The sequence below is a fragment of the Carassius auratus genome, unplaced genomic scaffold (assembly GCF_003368295.1).
Source record: "Carassius auratus strain Wakin unplaced genomic scaffold, ASM336829v1 scaf_tig00006001, whole genome shotgun sequence".
Taxonomy (NCBI): domain Eukaryota; kingdom Metazoa; phylum Chordata; class Actinopteri; order Cypriniformes; family Cyprinidae; genus Carassius; species Carassius auratus.
The window spans coordinates 25,262-45,370 of NW_020523726.1; the positions used below are offsets into that span (position 1 = coordinate 25,262).

The following is a 20,109-nucleotide window of genomic DNA, read 5'->3' on the forward strand; positions in this document are numbered from 1 at the left end:
TTGCTGGTGGTCGGCAAGATGCTAATATTCCCAGCTGTTGTCCAGGCATTATATGTGAACTGGTGCTGCTTTCCAGAGCTGGATATGAACTAAACATTTTAAACAAGACAGGAAAGAAAGAAGCTGTCAGCAAAGTTCAAACATATGTTGAAAGATGTCTTCTATGCTGCAGTAAGATTTCCGGAAAGAGAAGAATGGAGAATTCATAATCTAAACATTCTTGTAGGATGAAAAAATGACTTACTGCATGTTTACACGTTCAAAGCATAACTTGAAACCATTCTTCAATGCAGTTCAAGGTTCATTCTTACAGTCTGCATCTATTTTCACACCATTACTTACATTGTCAGACCAGTTTGCACATTTACCGACTCCAAATACATAAATAACATATAAATTTACGGAAATAAAATCATTATATAACATGTAAAATAGCAAATGACCTTTTACAAATGACTACCCTTTTCTTTCATGCAAAAACAAGATTGACAAGTGGGTGTGTTGAATCTGAATAGACTAAGGGATCATCTCAAAAGATTGTGTCTGTTCACACAAACTCTTTCCTTATGTTTGTATATTATACATTGATTCTGTTACTTTCATTTATTTTCTCTCACAGACACACATGCACATATACAATCATAGGCTATGTTCAGAATAGCAGAATTTTTTTATGATGTGTTATTAACAAAAAGCAGTGATGATCTTTAACATCTAGATTGAGTTCTTATTAAACTTTGATTAGATTAAAAAGTATTCAGATGAACAGAATTTGATTAAAAATTCAAAATATATGCAATGCAAATGGCAACAACAAAAAAGTGATAAAAGATGATGTGTACCCAATTTATTAATACATTTTGAAATGTTACATTATTTATATGGGATAACTCAAAAAGTTATTGAACTAAACATTCATAAATAACTTCAGTTAGCTATTGAGCTAAAAAGTCATAACCAGTATCAGAGGTTGCATGAAATTAACACTGTAGTTTGAGTTTGGTATGTTAAAAGTGCATATGAGAAAACGTAAACACATTTATTATTTTATTTATTTATATGTTTATTTGTTGCAAAATTACCAAGCATGACAAAGACAACACCCATGGTCTGGAATCTAACGGTCGCTTCACGCTTTTACGCGTTTTAGTCAGAGTAGAGAAACTGTTGACAGTCCCTTACTGTAGCATTTGGAGCGAGTCTTTGAGCTCCGTGCATTGATTCACTCTCTGCCTGTGGAGGGAAGAGGTTATAGTGCGCGGGATCTCCTACATTTACGCTCTTGTTTACTGAAGGCGATGAAATTTCAGTTTTAATCGTTGGAAATAAATCGTCCAGGATGACGGTGGATTTTGAAGACTGCATTAAAGATTCACCCCGCTTTCGGTAAGCTGAAATATCTGTTTTTCACTTAAACGTTTGCGATGAGAGGTTTACATTGAGTTAGTTGTGTGACATTAAGCGCTGTGAATAATATCATGTTGAGAATGAAATATAGTTTTCTTATATTTCCAGCAACAAGTCTTTCAGTTATTTACCATTCTGTTGTTCACTCTATTTAATTTTCGGGAATGATTCAGTTGATCAGTGAGTCAGTGCGTTACCATGGATGAATTCATTATGTGCCAGTCCTAGTGACTCTGTGAAGCTGAAAAATCTATGTAATTTAAATAGAATTGCTTTATTATTATTTTTATTAACCAGTGCATTTTGAAAACCTGTTTGTAAGGCTCACTTAGTCTTCATACAGTGCTTAAAAATCTGGTTTGAGAAGTGAAGGTAGCAGGTTTGAGTCTCAGGAGTGATTCTTCATTGTTCACTATTGTTGTCTTAATCAAAATGATGACATAATCTACTATTCTGTTGCTAAAAAGAGTTGAGTTGATGTTTTCCCCCTGTAAACACAACATAAGATAGTGAGCGGACTGTCTTGAGTGCTCTTTTCCATGCATTGAATGTTGACTGACCGCAGTGTTCAAGCTGCAAAATGGAAAAAGCACCAACAAATGTTGTACACTGTTAAGTATACTAAAGTGTTTGTTAAATTAAAATAAGTTTTTATTCACTTGATTCACTGCTGTTGTGCTCAAATCTTGTTTACATAATACTTGATCAATGTGAGGGTGAGTGGAATAATATGACACATTTTTAATTTTTAAAGTGGGACCTTAAGTAACTTAGGATAAAGCCTCTAGTAAATGAGTATTTAGTCTGCAATTTATTGCTTGGGTCATTGATTTTACCCTAATTACCTGTGAAAATCGGAGGTTGGTACTTTGGTGGTGCTGAACATTTACTGGCTTAATGACTAACTTAATGGTCAGGATTTACAGAAGTACAAAACCAAATCTGTTTATGGAAAGACCTTCTATTGATGTGATGTTGATTGTAGTTTCCACCATGTGTGAGAGGGATGTTTGGCCAGCCGTCCAGTGCCCAGCAGTCATTGATTTTCCATGATTCACTCAGCGTGGCTCATATGCACTTGTGTCCTGATGTTCCTCCCAGAGTATTTTTTTGGCTGCGATTACATGGGCACTTAAGGTTGAATCATGCATAGCATTTCTTCATACTGTAGTTGTTTCCTTGTGTTTCACTGAGTTGATGCTCATGGCAATGCCTCTTTGTACTGGCTTTAAAAATGAAGTGAAATTTCTATGCGCCAGTAGCGTCTATGGCTCTTTAGCTCATCAAAGCTGCATTTATTTAATCAAAATTACAGTAAAAATAGGAATATTGTGAAAATATATTTTAAATATGATGCAAAGCAGAATTTTCAACATCATTACACACACACACACACACACACACACAATAATATATACAAATAATAAGTATAAAACAAATATAAATAATAGAAATAATTTTTAATAATTGTATTTTCTGGCAGTCCTGAAAAGGGTAGTTAATTTAAATAATACATGTTAATTGCAGTTAGTTCTCAGATCATGTTATCTTTGAAGCAGAGCAGCTTTGTGAAGTATAAATGTAGAAGAGAAAATTCCTTCCCATCCGATGGCTCTCTTGACAATATATTGCGAGAGGAAAGAGGTACGCTTGCCCAACATCATAGTGAAACATGGGATCTAAAAAATTCTGAATGTCCCACGCACTGACTCTAGCTGTGACTGTGGTAAGCACCGAGATCCAGAGGTTAGACTAATAAACCAGCATTCCTTTACACCCACTCCCCACGTGAGCGTGTGTTTGAGTAAATGCGTCGGAGTGAGAGTGTGTGTTTGAGCGGGCGGCATACATAATCCCTGCTCCAAATCAGAGACTTCCAGACAAGCAGCACCTTAATGGATGCCATCTGGCTGTGTGAGTCAGGTCTCCTGAATCTGTTCAGGGATTTCCAGAAACCTTCTGTTTATGAAGAAACTAGATTATTCAATCTTCTCAAGAAGCCACAATATTTGAGGTGGCATTCATTTCTGTAGTACAGAGACGTATGTTAGTTCTTTGGGTGAGGGGTCTATCTCTGTGCGAAGGAGCAATTGGATCACAACCAGTTTGTAAATTAAGTGATTTTTTTTTTTTCAAGGCAGTTGGCTGTTTTACAATTAGAATTATATTATAATCTATTTTATAAAGAAATATATATATAGTATTTGTTTTTATTACAATTTATGTTTATAACTTTCATCATTAGGTATCTAAACATTTTTAAACCCAACAATAAAGAAAACACTCATCTTCAGAACACAATTTCAGATATTTTGGATGAAAACCGGGAGGCTTGTGACTAGGGATGCACGATAATATCGGCACAATATCGGTATCGGCCGATAAAAGCTTAAAATGACCATTATCGGTATCGGCCGATATGAATATTTCTGCCGATGAGCCAAACCGATATTCTCCAAGTGAAATAATTGACCTGTTTTTCAGATGTGAATGTCTGTCTACATTTGTAAAATAATAAATTTATGGTAGAATCAGTACAGAAGAGATACATGGATTTCTCTTCAGTAAAATTAAAGTTTAAATATATCAGTATATATTTGTATATATATCGATATCGGTATCGGCATCGGCCAAAATTATTTTGAAAATATCGGCATATCGAATATCGGCCAAAATCCAATATCGTGCATCCCTACTTGTGACTGTCCCATAGACTGCCAAGTACGTTACACTGTCAAGATCCAGAAAAGTATGAAAAGCATCATCAGAATAGTCCATCTTCCATCAGTGATTCAACCGTAATGTTATGAAGCGACGACAATACTTCAGCCGTGCCACAAGGATGCGCATGAATTTAAGCTTTGATTTGAAAGAAAACAGCGCATCCTTGTGGCGTGGCTGACACAGAAGAGCGTAGGCAGGTTTAATGATATGGGGAGACACAGAGGAGAATGTTGACAAAGGAATTGTTGAATAAAGTCGTTATTTGTGTTTTATTTGCGTACAAAATGTATTCTCATCGCTTCGTAATGTTAAGGTTGAATCACTGATGGCAAATGGACTATTCTGATGATACTTTTCATACTTTTCTGGACCTTGACAGTGTAAATTACGTGGCAGTCTATGAGACAGTCACAAGCCTCCCGGTTTTTATCCAAAATATCTTAAATTGTGTTCTGAAGACAAGCAAAGCTTTTACAGGTTTCGGAACGATATGGGGGTAAGTGATCAATGACAATTTCATTTTGGGGTGGAGTATGCCTTTAATAGCCTTTGTATGGAGGAAAAAGCTAATCTGTAAGATCCCAGGATGTTTCTGTTTTTTTCCTCCTTTAAAACATTTAATACCATCTATTTCCTTTTAACCTACTTGTTGCTGCATGCAGCGCATTACCTCTGCATGGCTAGTTCCACACACTGACTCTTCACATGGATCCACACACCCTTTACAATTATCCTTCCCTGTCATCTGGTGCATTTCTATTGCTGACAGTTTCTGGCTACCATCAAAGAGCTTGTGCTTTGAACGCAGAGCCATCCAGTCACTCTGTGAACGGTAGTTTGAAAGCTCAAGTCAGCAAAAGTGCTAATATGTTTTGCATAAAAAAAAAAAAGTCTAGAATGTGTTATTTTCTTTGTACTCAATAAAAATGTAGTTGATAATGGAGGTTATCTTGATCATTTATGTGAAGTTATACTGCTAGTATATATGGAGCGTTGAGCAGATTGTGGCCACCTGACTAAATATTATTCATCATTCCTGACTCAAGTCTGCTGTGTCACCTTCCTTTCCAACCCCCGCTGAGAGCGAACTGATGCATCCCAGCGCCTGGACTGAAGTTACTAATTTCATTACACTCCAGAACTTTCATTTCCAATCTCCGGTTTCATTTAAGGCCTTTTACCGTCTGGGGAAACACACAGCACTGTTGAGCCAGTGGTGTTTAGGTGCAAAGCCTAATGGTTCAGTCAATAGCGAACATTACGTAATGAATTGCTACAGAACGGAAAGTTTTTCTTTTAGAGAAGATCCCTCCTGTGATGTTTTTCAAGTTATTTTTACTGTTTCGTTTAGTATACTGCTGGCTTTAGCTTACTTACAATAGTTATGAGAGGTCACTGCGGCTATATTTGTCCATGACCACTGAAACCGTCTCTAGACTGCATTTACAGTAGCTAGAAAGAGACGTATCATCATAAAAGAGCATTTATTATCATTCTTATAAAAGATGTTGGCATAAAACAATCATGGACAGTGACACAGTGCAGATTATATTTATTTGTGAGTGTTAAATTTTGATCCAAGTCATTTTAACATCAAGGATGCACAATATATCAGCACCATATCATTTTATAAAAAATTATTGCATATATTTTGGCCTACTGTGCTTGCTCATTCTTCCTATATTTACAACTGTTTTTTTATTATTTTACTTACTTGTAATTTACCTGTAGCTCTTGACTTTTTAATATTTTATGCTTTTGTTTCATGTTTTAGTTTTATATTGTACTTCACTCGTCCTATTGCTGTGACCCGCTGTGTAAGTACAGTTATGATTGGCATGTGTCGTCTCCAGCTTGCTGCAGAATGTTCTCATTGTTCAGGATGCCTCTCTGTCACACTGGCTCCTTTCACTGAGACCGATCAATTGGGTCAACATGATTGGAGACCAACAGCTGGCTGAAGTATGGTGGCTTCTCATGACCATGTGAGGACTGGAAGACCCAGTCACACCACTTCTGTACACATTTAATTACACTACTAGATCAGCTGAGTTTTGTTTGATTTGAAATTACAAAGACCAAAAACGTATTCTACTCAAACATTAATGCATTACACTGTTATTGTACATATTTAATGTTGATACTTCAAAGGCTATCAACAAAGTGAAAAAGTTTGTTTATAACTACCTGTAAAAAATAAATAAATAAATGCAGGCTTGATGAGCAGAAGAAACTTCTTTCAAAAACATAAAAAATAGTTATGTTTCCAAACTTTTGGTCTGTACTGTATATATGTTAATGGCCGCTTAACTGCTATTAAATGGCAATGATTATTTTCATTCTATAACTGATTAATTATATTACAAATCTACATGATTATTTTGTCAATAATGGTTTTCTATATGAATATATTTAAATATAATGTATTCCTGTGTGACCAGAGCTGTATTTTCAGCATCATTCCTCCAGTCTTCAGTGTCACATGATCCCTCAGAAATCATTCTAATATACTGATTTGCTGCAGGGTTTCTTATTATTATCAATGTTGAAAGTGTTTGCTGTTTAACACTTTTGTGGAGTTTTATTTTATTATTTTATCTGCTTTATGGGTCATTTATTCACTGTCCTTGCCCATGACCGTTTACAGTCTGAACTGTTTCATGTTGAATTGTTGACTTGTTTAGATCCAAGTTTAGACGATGACCTAATTAATCTGTGATTACAGATCATTTTAACCCTGCTTTAGAGTGATTTTAAGCAGATTAAGTGTGTTATTTAAAGGTGTCTGAGATCCTTAGACTTATTACAGACTGTAATTTGTGTCAGGAGAATATACCTGCTGAAGAAAGCTGACCAAAGATGGGGACTGGATTGGCTTTGTACAAGCTACTCTGAGAGTTAACTAAAATTAAAACCATAAAAAAATAGTTGCCACATATAAAATAAACTCTAAATCTAAACTCTAATCATTTGAAAAATCAAACTGTTTGGCTGAATTTGAAAGAAATCTTGCAGCCCGTCTGGCGATTGCTTGTTTTTCAAGTTGTTCCTGAAGAGTTGCTGTTGCTTTGAGCTGGAAGGGATTTCTGCATATTGGCCTCCTTCTGTTCTGAATGTGTGCCAGCAGGCCTAACGTCAGACCCACAACATCACAAGCCAGATGGGCTCCGACACCCCTCCCGTCATTGGGCTGGCCGTCAAGCAATGTGGTCATAGCACGATGCATACAAGACCTTATAGCATGATGCTAATATAGATAAGAGTAGCTGGGCTTTAGTGTTGTCAAAAGACCCGGTACTTCGGTACCAAGGCGGTACTAAAAAATGAAAATGTCACGGTACTGTTTTATTTTTTAAAGAAATAAATCACACAATATTTTTTCCATGTTTACATTTTAATAGAAAATCCCCATTATTTATAAAAAAAAAAAGTTTACATTTCATTAATTACGACAAATGTATCAAAAAAAAAAAAACTTTAAACATAATTGTAAATAAGTATAAAGAATGGCATTGGTTTTATTTTTAGTGATAAAAAGTTTTTTTTCTTTTTTTAATTAGAATATTTTTGTGTTTTGTTTTGGTACCGAAATTGGTACCGAGAATCGTGGATTTTCACTGGTATCGGTACCGAATACTGAAATTTTGGTACCGTGACAACACTACTGGGCTTATTAAATTAATAAGTACACATAGTGAATGCGCAGTTTTGAATTTGAATCCATGTGCATTGCCCCTTTAGCTCTGTGTAATTAGACGCCCTCCACGTCTAGTTTCTGGCTTGCCCTGACTGCCGCCCCGTTAATTTAATCGTCCTATTTTTACATGATTAAATAAGACCATGTGGGCGTGCCATTGAGACCGATGGAGATGTTCTCCTCTTCTCTCTTTAAGTGTCACTGATTTATCCTGCCTTGTGGGACGAAGGGCTCAATGTGAAACAAACAACAGGGATTAGGTCAGCAGTTTGAATGTTCCTGCTAAAAACGGATTAGCCCACACACCCCCAACCCCCGAAACACGGTCCTATATATATATATATATATATATATATATATATATTAGTTGCATATAGGTTGCATTTATTTAATGAAAAAACTGAAATATTGTTAAAAATTACTACAACTTAAAGGTGAAGTAAGCCAATGCAGACTTGTCACTGAGCTTTTTTTGACTTGGCCAGTGAGCAGCCACCCAGAGCAACATGCTAAAAATCATTCAGAACACCTTAGTAACCTCACGGCAGCTCTAGGTTGTTTGCTGCTGTGATAAACTGCTCCAGTGCCGACCGCATTCCTTCCTCTTCAGGAAATGGGATGAGCCTGTAGATCTTTGACAGTCAGAGTTTCTAAAGCTGGCCAAGCTCAGCACAGCCGTCGGAGGATTCCTTCCACGTGATGATAGGGCTGTGTGAAACAAACCAGTCCCAGGACGTGCAGTTACAGTCGACTTCAGAGGAAGATTGTGGAGTAGTTCACTTGGGCTCTTTCTAAGATCCTGAGCCATAAAAACTATGAGATTCCAGTTCTTTTTCTTGATTTAGATATTTGTAAATTGGTGTTTTTTTTTATGCATAGTTTGGTCCCACCACTTTGCCATTTCCATCATATTCCAAATCTTCTGTTGTGAACAGCAAAGTGAGATCAGTATCGTTTTAGAATTATTTATATACTATTATATTATTTATTACTATTTTGAAATTCTTTTTAGTTTTCATTTTAATTACTTTTTTCTTTTCTTTTTCTTTTTATTAAAATTTTAGTTGAATTATTTCAGTACGTACAGTAACTTAAGTTAGTTTCTAAGCCAAATTGTTTTAATCTAAAATTCGTATTTTATTCTATTTCCACTTAATTCTATTTTATTAACAATAACAACAACGGTTGTAATGGGAATAACTGCATACTTTAGCAAAACTACATCTTGAACGGAAATCATAAATAATAAAAATATTTACCTTGATTTTTCTATATTCTGTTAATTTTTCATCTCAATCTCTTCACTGAATATTTGGTAAAAAAGTACAGTATAATTTTTTTTTAAGAACTATTAGAAACAGAATTGTTCATTGAGGTGGAAATTGCATATTTAAAGTATTTATAACAATTCATCTTCATGCAATAAATATTGAAATTGTTTATTTCACTCTTGGTTTATAATATTATAGTTTTAAATGTAATAATTAATGTACTTCAAATTCCCAAGACCATTCTGCTATAATATAACAAAAATAAAACATTTGAAATCTCTTAATTATAATAAAAATTAAACTAGGACTCAGTTGTGGTGCAAACTGTTCTTTAAATATTGGCTGTGATCTTGAAACAGTTAATGTCCTCCATAAATCATCAACAGAAGAGCATGAAGGTGAATGAGATCCTCTAAGTCATGTTAAATTGACTTCACTTATGAGGCTGAGCTGATGTCATTACAGGCTTTTGTGCGCACGGCTCTGTGTGAATCCTGGCAGTCGTTCCCGTCTACACAAGCTCAACAGCCGCTCCATTCACACCACCACACAAAAGCAGGGCACTTTGAGCAGTTTGCAGATCTACTTTTATCCAACATCCTTGAAGAGACGCCACCACGAGTGACCCTAAGAGAGTGTGAATGGTTTATTAAGTGAAAGGAAATCTAATAACACAGTCGTATGACTCAGTTTGCTTCCTCTGAGCCATTCTGCTGTGGTTTGGCTATTGATGTAGGTTTGTTTTGTTGAATCACTACACAGTCCTTTGTTGATGGATGCGCAGTGCACAGGAAAGGGAAAAATGGGGTGAGATGTAAAGCTGGGAAACCTGAAACCAAAGGTGAATTAGCAAACATGTCATTCTTAAACCTCAAAAGAATGTATGCAATTCACATTTGATCTCAATTTCTGTCTGTTAAGAGGAAATCTCGCACTTCCACTATTTTTACACTGTAAATACTGTACAAAAAATGATTACATTGGAAAAAAATTTTTACAGTGTACTTCAAAATGTTACATTTAATTCAATGTTACCTGCAATTTCTTTGTAATTAACTGTAAAATATCTGAGTTTTTTTTAAACACCAAATTTTGTTCAGTACATAAAAAAAATAAATAAAACAGATTATTAGAGTACATTAGCAAGAAAACAATTCACATCCTATTCAATCAGTGTGTTACTTTGTTGCCGTCTCCGCAGGAAGAACAACATGAAGCCCTTTATTCAGTGCAGGATTAATAGTAAACAAGCTCCAATCTCTGAAAACACAGCTAAAGCAGTTAAGAATACCCTACCATGACCGACAGGTGGATGTAATGGTTTTTAATTAGGATAATTGTCATCCACACACTCCCATTTTCCTATTCTGGAAAATTATGCCGACACTCTTATCTTGTGTACTTAAAGTACGAAGGGACTTTTTGCAGTGTGGTGTGCAGTTCTTGTTAATAAGATTATTTTTTGATTAATCAGTTGATGAATCATGAGATTTGCTCATAGGAGTCAGAGGTCTGAATCATGGACTGAATCAACTCACTGGACCACAGGATATTGTCTGACTGCAGCTGAGAGCCATTTCTGTGTTATTTGTATGTTTTGAAATGATGAAAGCCAAAAACAAACCAAAAATTGTAAGCAAATAAAATACAGAATTAAATGTGTAGGCTTCCAAGGTGTAGGTGACTTTGTTTCTTCAGTAAAACACAAACCAAGATTTTTAGCTCAAACCGTTGCAGTCTATCAATCTTATAATGTAAGTGGATGGGAAACACCGCTAAAACGTACAATAAACCAAAACCATACACTGATGTGTAAAGACACAAAACGATCGGTCTGTGCAAGAAACTGAACCGTATTTATATACTTTTTTACTTCTGATTCATGTAATGTCCGAACTGTTAGAACTTCCCCGAGCATGTCCTGTTGTACGCATTCTCAGCAGCAGACACGTGAGGCATCTCCTCCTCCTTTTTGCTTTATGGCGGATCACAGACTTATGTGCATTACCGCCACTCATCTCTCAAATTTGCACTGAATTTATTTGGGACTGTGGATTAGAACCAGCTTTAACTGACTGTACTTTTCTGATGTACTTGAAAAGTACCGTACAGTTAAGAGGAACCACTTTGGAGGAAGTCCAGAGAGGGAACCTGGTATTAACCAGACTTCTTTATTTTTTTTTATTTCTTCCGCCTGAGTCTTTGTCCTATGTCTAACGCTTCCTCTCCTGCTGGTGTGTTCATGAATCATGGCGCTCCATCTGGGTCTGTTTCTGGGATGTTACTGACTCACATCTGGAGCTCTAACAGGAATCTGGTTCTGATCAGCCCCAACCCAGTTGCTTTCTCAGAACGTTTGGGGTCTTTCCTTCTGCAATGCTCCGTCCTGTCCCTTTGAAGCACAGGAAACGCATGTGGATGATGGTGGCTTACTGGAATATTAAAGTGCCCCTATTATGCCATTTCCAATATTGCCTTTCACGCAGTGTTTAATGTAGCTGTATGTGAATGGAAATACTCAGCAAAGTTGTAAAGCTGAAAGTGCATGATAAAGTTATTGTGCCTAAACAACAGCCTAAAAGAGTCGTTAGTAATTCGAATCCCACTTCCGTGACGGCTACACGTCAGGGGGTAACACATTTGCATAATTTGCGCCTATGTTCTACGTTGGCTGGCAGACCAATCACAATAGACTAGGCCATCTGACCAATCAGAGCAGGGCAGGCTCAAGGAGGGGTTTAAAGAGACTGAATCTTTGAATTGCTACAAACGAATTGTTTGAGAATCGCTGGAAAATGAGGTGATATTAAATGCATATTTTCGGAAAACAAATGCATGTAATCTTATTGTAGGAGACTCACAAAACAATATTAGGAACCATAAAAATGGCATAATAGGGCACTTTAACGAAGGTTCGTCAAACTCAGCAGGGGGTGTGTGTGTGTGTGCGTGCTTTATTCACAGCACCCAAAACTCCTTTCAAACTGAGTGAGCCAGGTTTTTCAAAAGCAGTACAATAGCACATTGTGAAATACAGTTGTTGTGAACAGCATGCATTAAAGTTTAATAATACAATAGTGCCCAACCTCGAGTGTCCTCTTGCTTTAAGAAAATAATACAAAGTACCAATGTTCAGTAGTTACGAGTATTTCAGTAGTTACAAACAATTTACTAATACAGTCACCACATTTTAATGAGTATTTATAAATCATTTATTTTTACATTTAGTTGTTCAGTGTAAGTATATGTCATTTTCTCACCATTGTTTTATTGTCCACTAAGATTGTATAGAAATTGTATAATTGTGGTTGTACAGTGGTTGATAAATTTTCCATATCATTCATCATGACATACATCACTCATCACAGATCATAAGCAAAACACAAAGATTTTTGCCCTTTATCCCACTTTTTTTTATTCCTTTTTTTTTTTACTTGTTTATTTTTTGTTTGTGTACGCAAAAACCTTAACAGATTGCAAATGTCTTCCATTCTTTGTTTTTTTTCAAAGTGTACATATTTTTCATTTTCAGAATGGGTCATTCCGTCAGAATGTAGCTGGAACTATATTTGTATAATAGTCTGCTTTTATAATTATTATTATTTTTTTTATTTTTTTTGAAGTTTGTTCACCAAGGCTGCATTTATTTGATCAAATATACAGTAAAAACAGGAATATTGTGGGATATTACCATTTAAAAAAAAACTGTTTTCTAACATTTCATCAAACATTTCTTAGTGGTGTTTATTTCTTTATTTCTTTATTTTAGTGGAAATTATTATATATTTCCCCAGAATTCTTTGATGGATAGAACGTTCAAAAGAACAGCTTTTTTTTTTTTTTTTTTTTTTTTTTTTTTTTTTAAATGGAACTATTTTGTAATATTATAAATGTCTTTAATGTGTTCTTTCTGAATAAAAATATTTCTTTGTTTTTAATAAAAGAAAAATAATATCTTACTGACCTGAGCTCTTGAACATAGTGTAAAATCTAATTAGTGGCATCATATAATCAATTCTGACATTAAACCTCAGTTAATGCTCATGTAAATGTTGAAGGCTTTCCCTTCATCAGTGGTACTGCCTCAGTGTTGCATTGATGGCTTCTGAGTCTCAGTAGAGTCTGTGGTTTACATTTAGGCTCAATGAGGCATGAGGGAACTTCTCTTCCCGCTGCGGGCCTGTTTGCACACTGATGCAAGCTTGAATCCCAAAAGACCTGCTGCCATTTCCAAGACCACTGAATATACACTGTCCAAATCCATCAGTGTAATGTCTTCAAAACATCCTGTGTTGATGTATTTCTTGTTCTTGCAATCAATGACTTAGAGTTTAATATTCAAACCCTTATTTATGTTTCAGTTTTGTCATTCACAGTGCATTATGGAATGAGTAGATAATTTTCTTACAAAAGATGTTCAAAAGTTTGAAATGTTTAAACTTTTAATTACATACTTCCCTGAAATTCCACCTGAAAAAATCCTTCTAGAACAAAGTGGGCGTCCACCGTTGTGCCTGTATAGTCTGTGATGAGTCTCCGTGTGTATAGGATGGACTCCACTAGCTTCCTGTCACGGTGACTGATGTATGTTGGTTTACATCACATACTATGGAAAGTATATCAACATCCTGGTCCTGGTCCATGGTGACGTCTAGAGCTTATTATTGTACCCAATTTTCAGGAAGCACCTGGAGGTAGGAGAGATGAGCATAACCTGTGACCTGTGACCTCGCTCTGGTTTTGTTTACGCGATTATTTTGGACCGATCATGGTGTCATTATTTGCTCTTCCTAGAATTCGTGCAAAAGCTTTAGAGCCTCAGTCCTTCCACTAATGGAAACCAGAATGACCAGAATGAAGTATTGGAATGCACAATATATTGAAGCCATGTTGATACATCTACTGATTCAGACATTTTTAATGACATTTGACATTGGCAATTTATCAGTTATTGTCAATAACAAAGATTAACATCTTCAGCTATTTGTGATTTTGCAGTGTGGTGTTTTTTCAGTAAAAGAGATGAAATCTCAAAATGAAAATCTTTTGAAAATGTCGCCATGGCTAAATTCACTTGTAGCATTTAAAAATGATTGTTTTTAATGTTTTGTTTTTAATTTAAATTATTATTCTTGAATTATTATTTTGATATCGGCCATTTATCGGTTATTGGCAATAGCATAAAGCTTATCATCTTGTCAGCTGTTTCTAATCTTGCAGTATGATTAAAAGAGATCTTGGTTCCAGGTGGCAAAGTCACAGCAATGAGCATTTCAAAAGTCATTAGAGATAACAAAATACATATTTTTGTGTCACAGTGGAACTGTTTAACTGCTCAGTTTGTTCTGAGCCCGGTTTAGCAGCTTTTTACAAGATGCATTTCCAGGAACAAAACCTCCCCGTGTCTGGTATGTTGTTCCAGAGCCCATCCAAACTACAAGTGCAGCCCACAAAAATGTAAGCTCTTTCCACATCAATCAGAGCCAAGGCTGCTGGAGTGTCAGGAGATTCTTTTTTGTGCACGTTTTCTCTTCTTCTTTTTCTCGGATATGGTCAGAAATGGCATCATAAATCCTCAATCCCTCGTTTTCATTGAGCTTTCTCTCTCTCTTTTGTCCCTCACTCCAGCAGTGACACATTGTGAGGTCTTATTCCCCAGCCAGCGTCCTCGGTCCATCTCAGCCCAGCCATGAGGAGTGCGTCTGTGTGTGTCTCTCTGCATCTCCATTGACATTTTTGCATGCTGGAGTCACGACAGACCACCCTGAGCTAATATAAACCAGCCCGGCGAGCTTAGATGCTTCACATCCTGAACACTCACTGTCTGCCCGCCGTCTTCGCTCCTGGACCTACATTTGAGTCTGATATTTAACTACATCACGTCCTTGCCCCTAGTGTTATATCTAGCTGTCACGAACATCTCACATTCCTGATATTCCAAGTTGCTTGACATTTAAATGAGACGCTGCAATGTGGACAAAAAAAATGATCTGAGCGATGTTTTATTAGGAATGTGCACCGAGTGCTTGTCTGTAGTTGTCGGTCTCAGTGGCGGGAACAGAATGCATGGGGGTATTGTGTGAGAATGAAACGCGTGACCTGAAAGGGTTAATTATACCGCTTCTTCCCCATGATGGTCTTTGTTTGGTTGCTGGGCCTCATGTCTGAAGTGTCTGTTCCCCATCGGGGGTGTCCTAATCGCAGGCCACACGCAAAGAAAAGGCTGTGGGAGGGCCGTATACTGCAACCGCCAAAACTGCAAATCAATAAGTCTCAGATTTTTTGCCACAAATTTGCCTTTAATGCGTTAAATGCTGTATCCTGGCACTTTTATTCATTATGTAATATCTGTTGATTCATGAGTTAAACACCATATGCAGATAGTTTTATTAATTTTTATTGTAATATGTTACTTTATAGATAGATATATGTAGAGAGAGAGATGTGTGTATATATATATATATATATATATGCGGTCATTTCCATATATTTGACACGTCACGAAACTGCATTGAGCTTGATGTATTGTCTTTTTTCAGGACTTTCTCCTTTCTTTTTCCTGTTTTTATTAGGACCCTGAAAACCACTTTGTCCATTTCACTCGTCATCCACTAATATCATTTCTCAGTAATGTCACATTACTTAACAGTTTGCTGACATTGCTGGAACCAAACCGTGGGATTTTTTTTAAAACGGCATGGAAAATGACGCCTGTTGCTAATTTGTCCAGATTGTAGCCTGGCTCAGGAAGGATGTCACAGGTCAGTGCTTTGAGTCCGGCTGGCGTCTGTCCCTCTCAACCTCAAAAGACCCAAGCCTGGTCTGTGGCCCTGTCCTTCCTCCAGTCAGGCTTAAATCCCAGAGGATTCCCCCATAAGCCCCTGTGCTGGCTTCTTCCAGGGTTTAGCATCGACTTTAGGACAAACATGTAGCAGTAATGAAATCCCACTAGATTGTGACAGAGAATACATGGATAACAGCCTCTGATGGCTGAAATATAACAAAGCTAGAGCAACAATGAATGGTTTGGTAAAGAAAAAAGTAAAAATTATTCTTTAGCAAATCAAAATTACAACTTAAAGGGCACCTATTATGCGAAGGCTGGTAAAAACAACCACCCCACAATGATAAAGATCCACCCATTACTAGTTTTTAAATCCCCAGAAAACACTTTATCAGAAGTTTAAACTACAATGGCTTTAAAACACAAAATTTCAGCTTGAGAAGATCTGATATTCACAACCAAACGGATGTTTTTTGAAAGAGTATTTGAGGTGATATTTTCTGAGAAAGAATTCTCACATCTCATACATTTTAATGTGTGGATAAAAGCCATCCACTCCTGAACATTTACAGACATAGTTCAGCAAAAAAAAAAAAAAGAAAGTGGTTTCATCATGTATTCACTCCAAACACCGTATGAAGAATTTCTTCTGTGGAACATAAAATAAGATGTTTAGCAGAATGTTCATGCTGCTAATTTTCAGACAATGGAAGTGAATGGAGACTCAGCAAAGCATCATAATATTCATCATAATAGTCTTCTGAATACATATGACAGCTTAAAGTTGTGTAACCTCTACTTTTATGGTGCTTTTCTGTTTTATTTTTTTATTTTATGAAAATGATGGGCTTGGAATGATGTGACGAGATTTTCATTTTTGAGAGGACTGTTCCTTTAAGATGGTAAAGACATTTTCTTTCTGCAGTTTTAGGAAATCTATCTGAAATTCATGAATCAATAAATGCACCTTTTATGTATATATTTTATTCTTAACCCATTTCAGTCTTTGGGACTCTTGTTTAGACTATAGTCGTTGTTGGCTAAACTTTACTCTTTTTCTATAGCCGGTTTTATTGTTTTAAACACTACACATGCACAGAAACTAAACCTTCATATTTTATTTTTCCATAAGCTCAGAAACTTTTGTTTGTTTTATATTAACTCCATAAATCCATTTGACACATTCGTGTTTGAATGCTTAAATTTACCACTGTAATATAGTGTTTACTAGTGTAAAAACTTCAAAGTCTCTGCTGTGTTAGTTAAGACTGTCTATCAACATCTCTATTTATTCTCTAGTCATGTTGAGGGATGGTTTGGGCAGCTGCTCTCTCTCCAGGGGTCAGAGGTCAGGCTGGAGTCACAGGGTCACGCTGCGATTTTTGGTTGCATCAAAGCCCATTGGTGGCCTGCAGTCATTGGCTGTTCAGGTAAATTACTTGAATAGCATCCATTGCTTCAAATGATGTTGACAGTGAAATAGTTAAAATAGCTTCTTGGTTTATTTTTGCACCAGTAATTTTGATCCGAACAGATCGGGTCAGAAGAGCCAAGAATTTATTGCACTACTTTTTTAGCAGCGTGTTTCAGAAAAGCTGCATCAGTCTGAGCCATGAAGTGTGCCTCCTCAGCAGTTTTGGTTTAATGTTTTTTCAAAGGAGAAATGTTAACTTGTTTGTTTCCTATGGACAGTACTGGAAATTATGTGAAAGTAAATGGTGTCTTAACCAAACTTGACTTTTGAATTTTATGTATGATTATTTAAGGTTGAAGTGTGTGTAAGGATTTGGAAACAAGCAGAGTACTGCTGTTTCTAAAGCATGCAGTGCCATTTGCTGTTCAAAATTAAGCTCCGAATCGACTCGAGAAAGAATCGCGATTCATTCGGAAAATCTCAGAATCGATGTGGAATCACGATGCATTGATTTATTTTCCCAGCTCTAGTTAAAATGTCTGCCTATTTTTTTCATCTGCCTTTGTTCCATAAGGAATTATTTGTTCATTCATTTTTCTCATAGGCATTAATAAAAAAATATTTTTGGAAAAGTTGTAAATCAGGAACCAAACAAGCCAGCTGAAAAAGACAATCAACTTAAATAGTTTTCTATTTCTCCATTGATTTTTAATGATGATGATTTATGAAGATGACGAGTTCTTTTGTCACAGTTTTTGTTTTGATTCTCTGATTGGTGGACATTTCACTGCAGAATCATAGTTAATGTAGATCTTCATTAAGAATTGCTAATGTGATCATTTTAATAACAAGTAGAAATAATGCAGGCTGGTGGCTTTAAGAAATATATATACCGTACCATTTATTCATAGATCATAGTGGGTTTGTCTTTAAATGTTTCAAATTATCATTAAAAATAAATTCCTTAATGGAGAAAAAGAACTCAACTATTGCTGTTTATACTCATTTGTGTGTAATCAGAATTTCTGATTTCTTCGGAGTTGTTCTCCCTGTTTTCTGCCATTGATTCGGTCAGGTTGCTGTCAGGTGAGTTTGTAATTATCCCTGCAGAACCCACTGTGGTCTGGTGTTCAGTGGCCGAGTGACAGGAAGTGACCCAGAGCCTCCTGCCAGTGCTGCTCAGAGAGGGGTGACAGAACATTCCTCCAGCGACGGTTGTGAAGATACTGTGTCTCAGCTCCGTCTGATAACATTCTGTGAGCTGTGTGGGGTTGTGTTAGTGCTGGATTCCCGGCCAATTTGAGAAGTGAATCATTGCGTTCATTCGCTGCAATAAGTAGCTCTGACTGCACTTTAAGTCAAGTATGCATCAGACTTATCTTTGAAGACGACATCCGCCAAGCTGTTTCAATTTGCAGCCAGTTTCTATGTAGATAGCTAGCAGTTTGAATAAGACCACCTTCGAGTCATATACGGAGTCCAAAGCAGAACTTCACATTTCTTGTGTCGACGCCCCCTGGAAGAGAGGGGTGGAGAGAGCAGTAGCTCATTATCATTTAAAGAGACATGCACCAAAATGGGTCATTGTGAACAGCTGATTTTGACAAGGTAACAAGGTTGTTGTTTAACACGATCACTGAGGAATTTTAACAAAAGTATGTTGCAGACATTTCATGAAAACCCTAAAGAATCATATTAAGTTGTGGAATGGGCATCTGATGTCCCCTTTAAGATGTTTTTAACTTGTGACATCTTCATGACAGTTGGCCACTTTTAACTCTTCACTGAGAATATTTTTACTTGTTCTTTAAATTCTCGTTGAATATAATTGATATTTTGTGAAAATAGTGTCAAAGTAGAGGGAAAACTGGCCATACAACCAGGGTTTATTTATTTATGTTTCATTTCGAAAAGCTACTTCTAAATCATTTTTAAAGTAAGTAAAGTTTCCCACAGAGTTGAGGTGTGTATCAGATGGAGTTGAATCACTGAATGACTTCTGATGTTTGTGTCGTCAGGAGTGTTGGCTTCATCTGCTCTGGCCTTAGTCAAAAATCTCCCACACTGCACTGCACAAACCCCTCGGCCCTGGACACATTAGCACCTCAACTCGTCTGGAGACGCTTTGTGACATCACCTCTCAGACAGCAACAGCTTTTTGGCGGGACAGTGTCCAATAAAGAGAGGAATGCTGTGTTTTCTCACACATGATCCTCGCAGGCCGGTTTCAGAGCGGCGGATAGGGAATTGTTTGCACGCACACGCCAGCTGGGTTCACTTTGCACTGCCAGAATACACCTAAACACAGATAACTCATGCTGTATCTGGCCACGGTGGCCTTGTGGGGTCTGCGTTGAGGAGGGGTCCGGGTCGGCAGCTCTCCTCTCTTTTACTCATGACACATTTCCGATGCTTTACTGCATGCTGACCCCTACAAAACCAACACACATTCGCTGAGAGATGTCTGCGAGCTGACGTCTCCAATGAGCTGAACAGCCCTGTCTGCTTTTGGCCAGTCCTCCACACGCCACACACCCATAAAGCAGGCTAGAAAGGAAGCCCGCTTGGGTTAAATCCGTCTGTGGCTTTTTAGGTTCCTACTCTCACAAGAGACTAAAACCAGACCTGAATTACAAAGCAAACACAGACGCAGGAGTAATGCAGCTGCAGAGAAGTAGCGTCACTGATAAATGTTTAAGCAGATAATGTACTCTGTAGTCATTATCACAAAAACCAGTTCGCCATAAAGCAAGAGTGATACTTGCTATATTTTATTTTATATATTTTTATTATGTTTCCATTCATGCATCAC

General features: G+C 36.8%; 1 protein-coding gene across 2 annotated transcripts in view; it reads left to right on the forward strand.

The window, feature by feature from the left end:
- Positions 1 to 1,244: 1,244 nt before the first annotated feature.
- LOC113071131 (arf-GAP with coiled-coil, ANK repeat and PH domain-containing protein 3-like) overlaps positions 1,245 to 20,109 on the forward strand; it is a 53,701-nt gene continuing 34,836 nt past the window's right edge. For both annotated transcript variants that reach the window (XM_026244494.1, XM_026244496.1), the window contains exon 1: positions 1,245 to 1,386. In XM_026244494.1, coding sequence (XP_026100279.1) covers positions 1,340 to 1,386 — 47 coding nt within the window. In that variant the 5' untranslated portion in view covers positions 1,245 to 1,339. The remainder of the gene's footprint in view (positions 1,387 to 20,109) is intronic.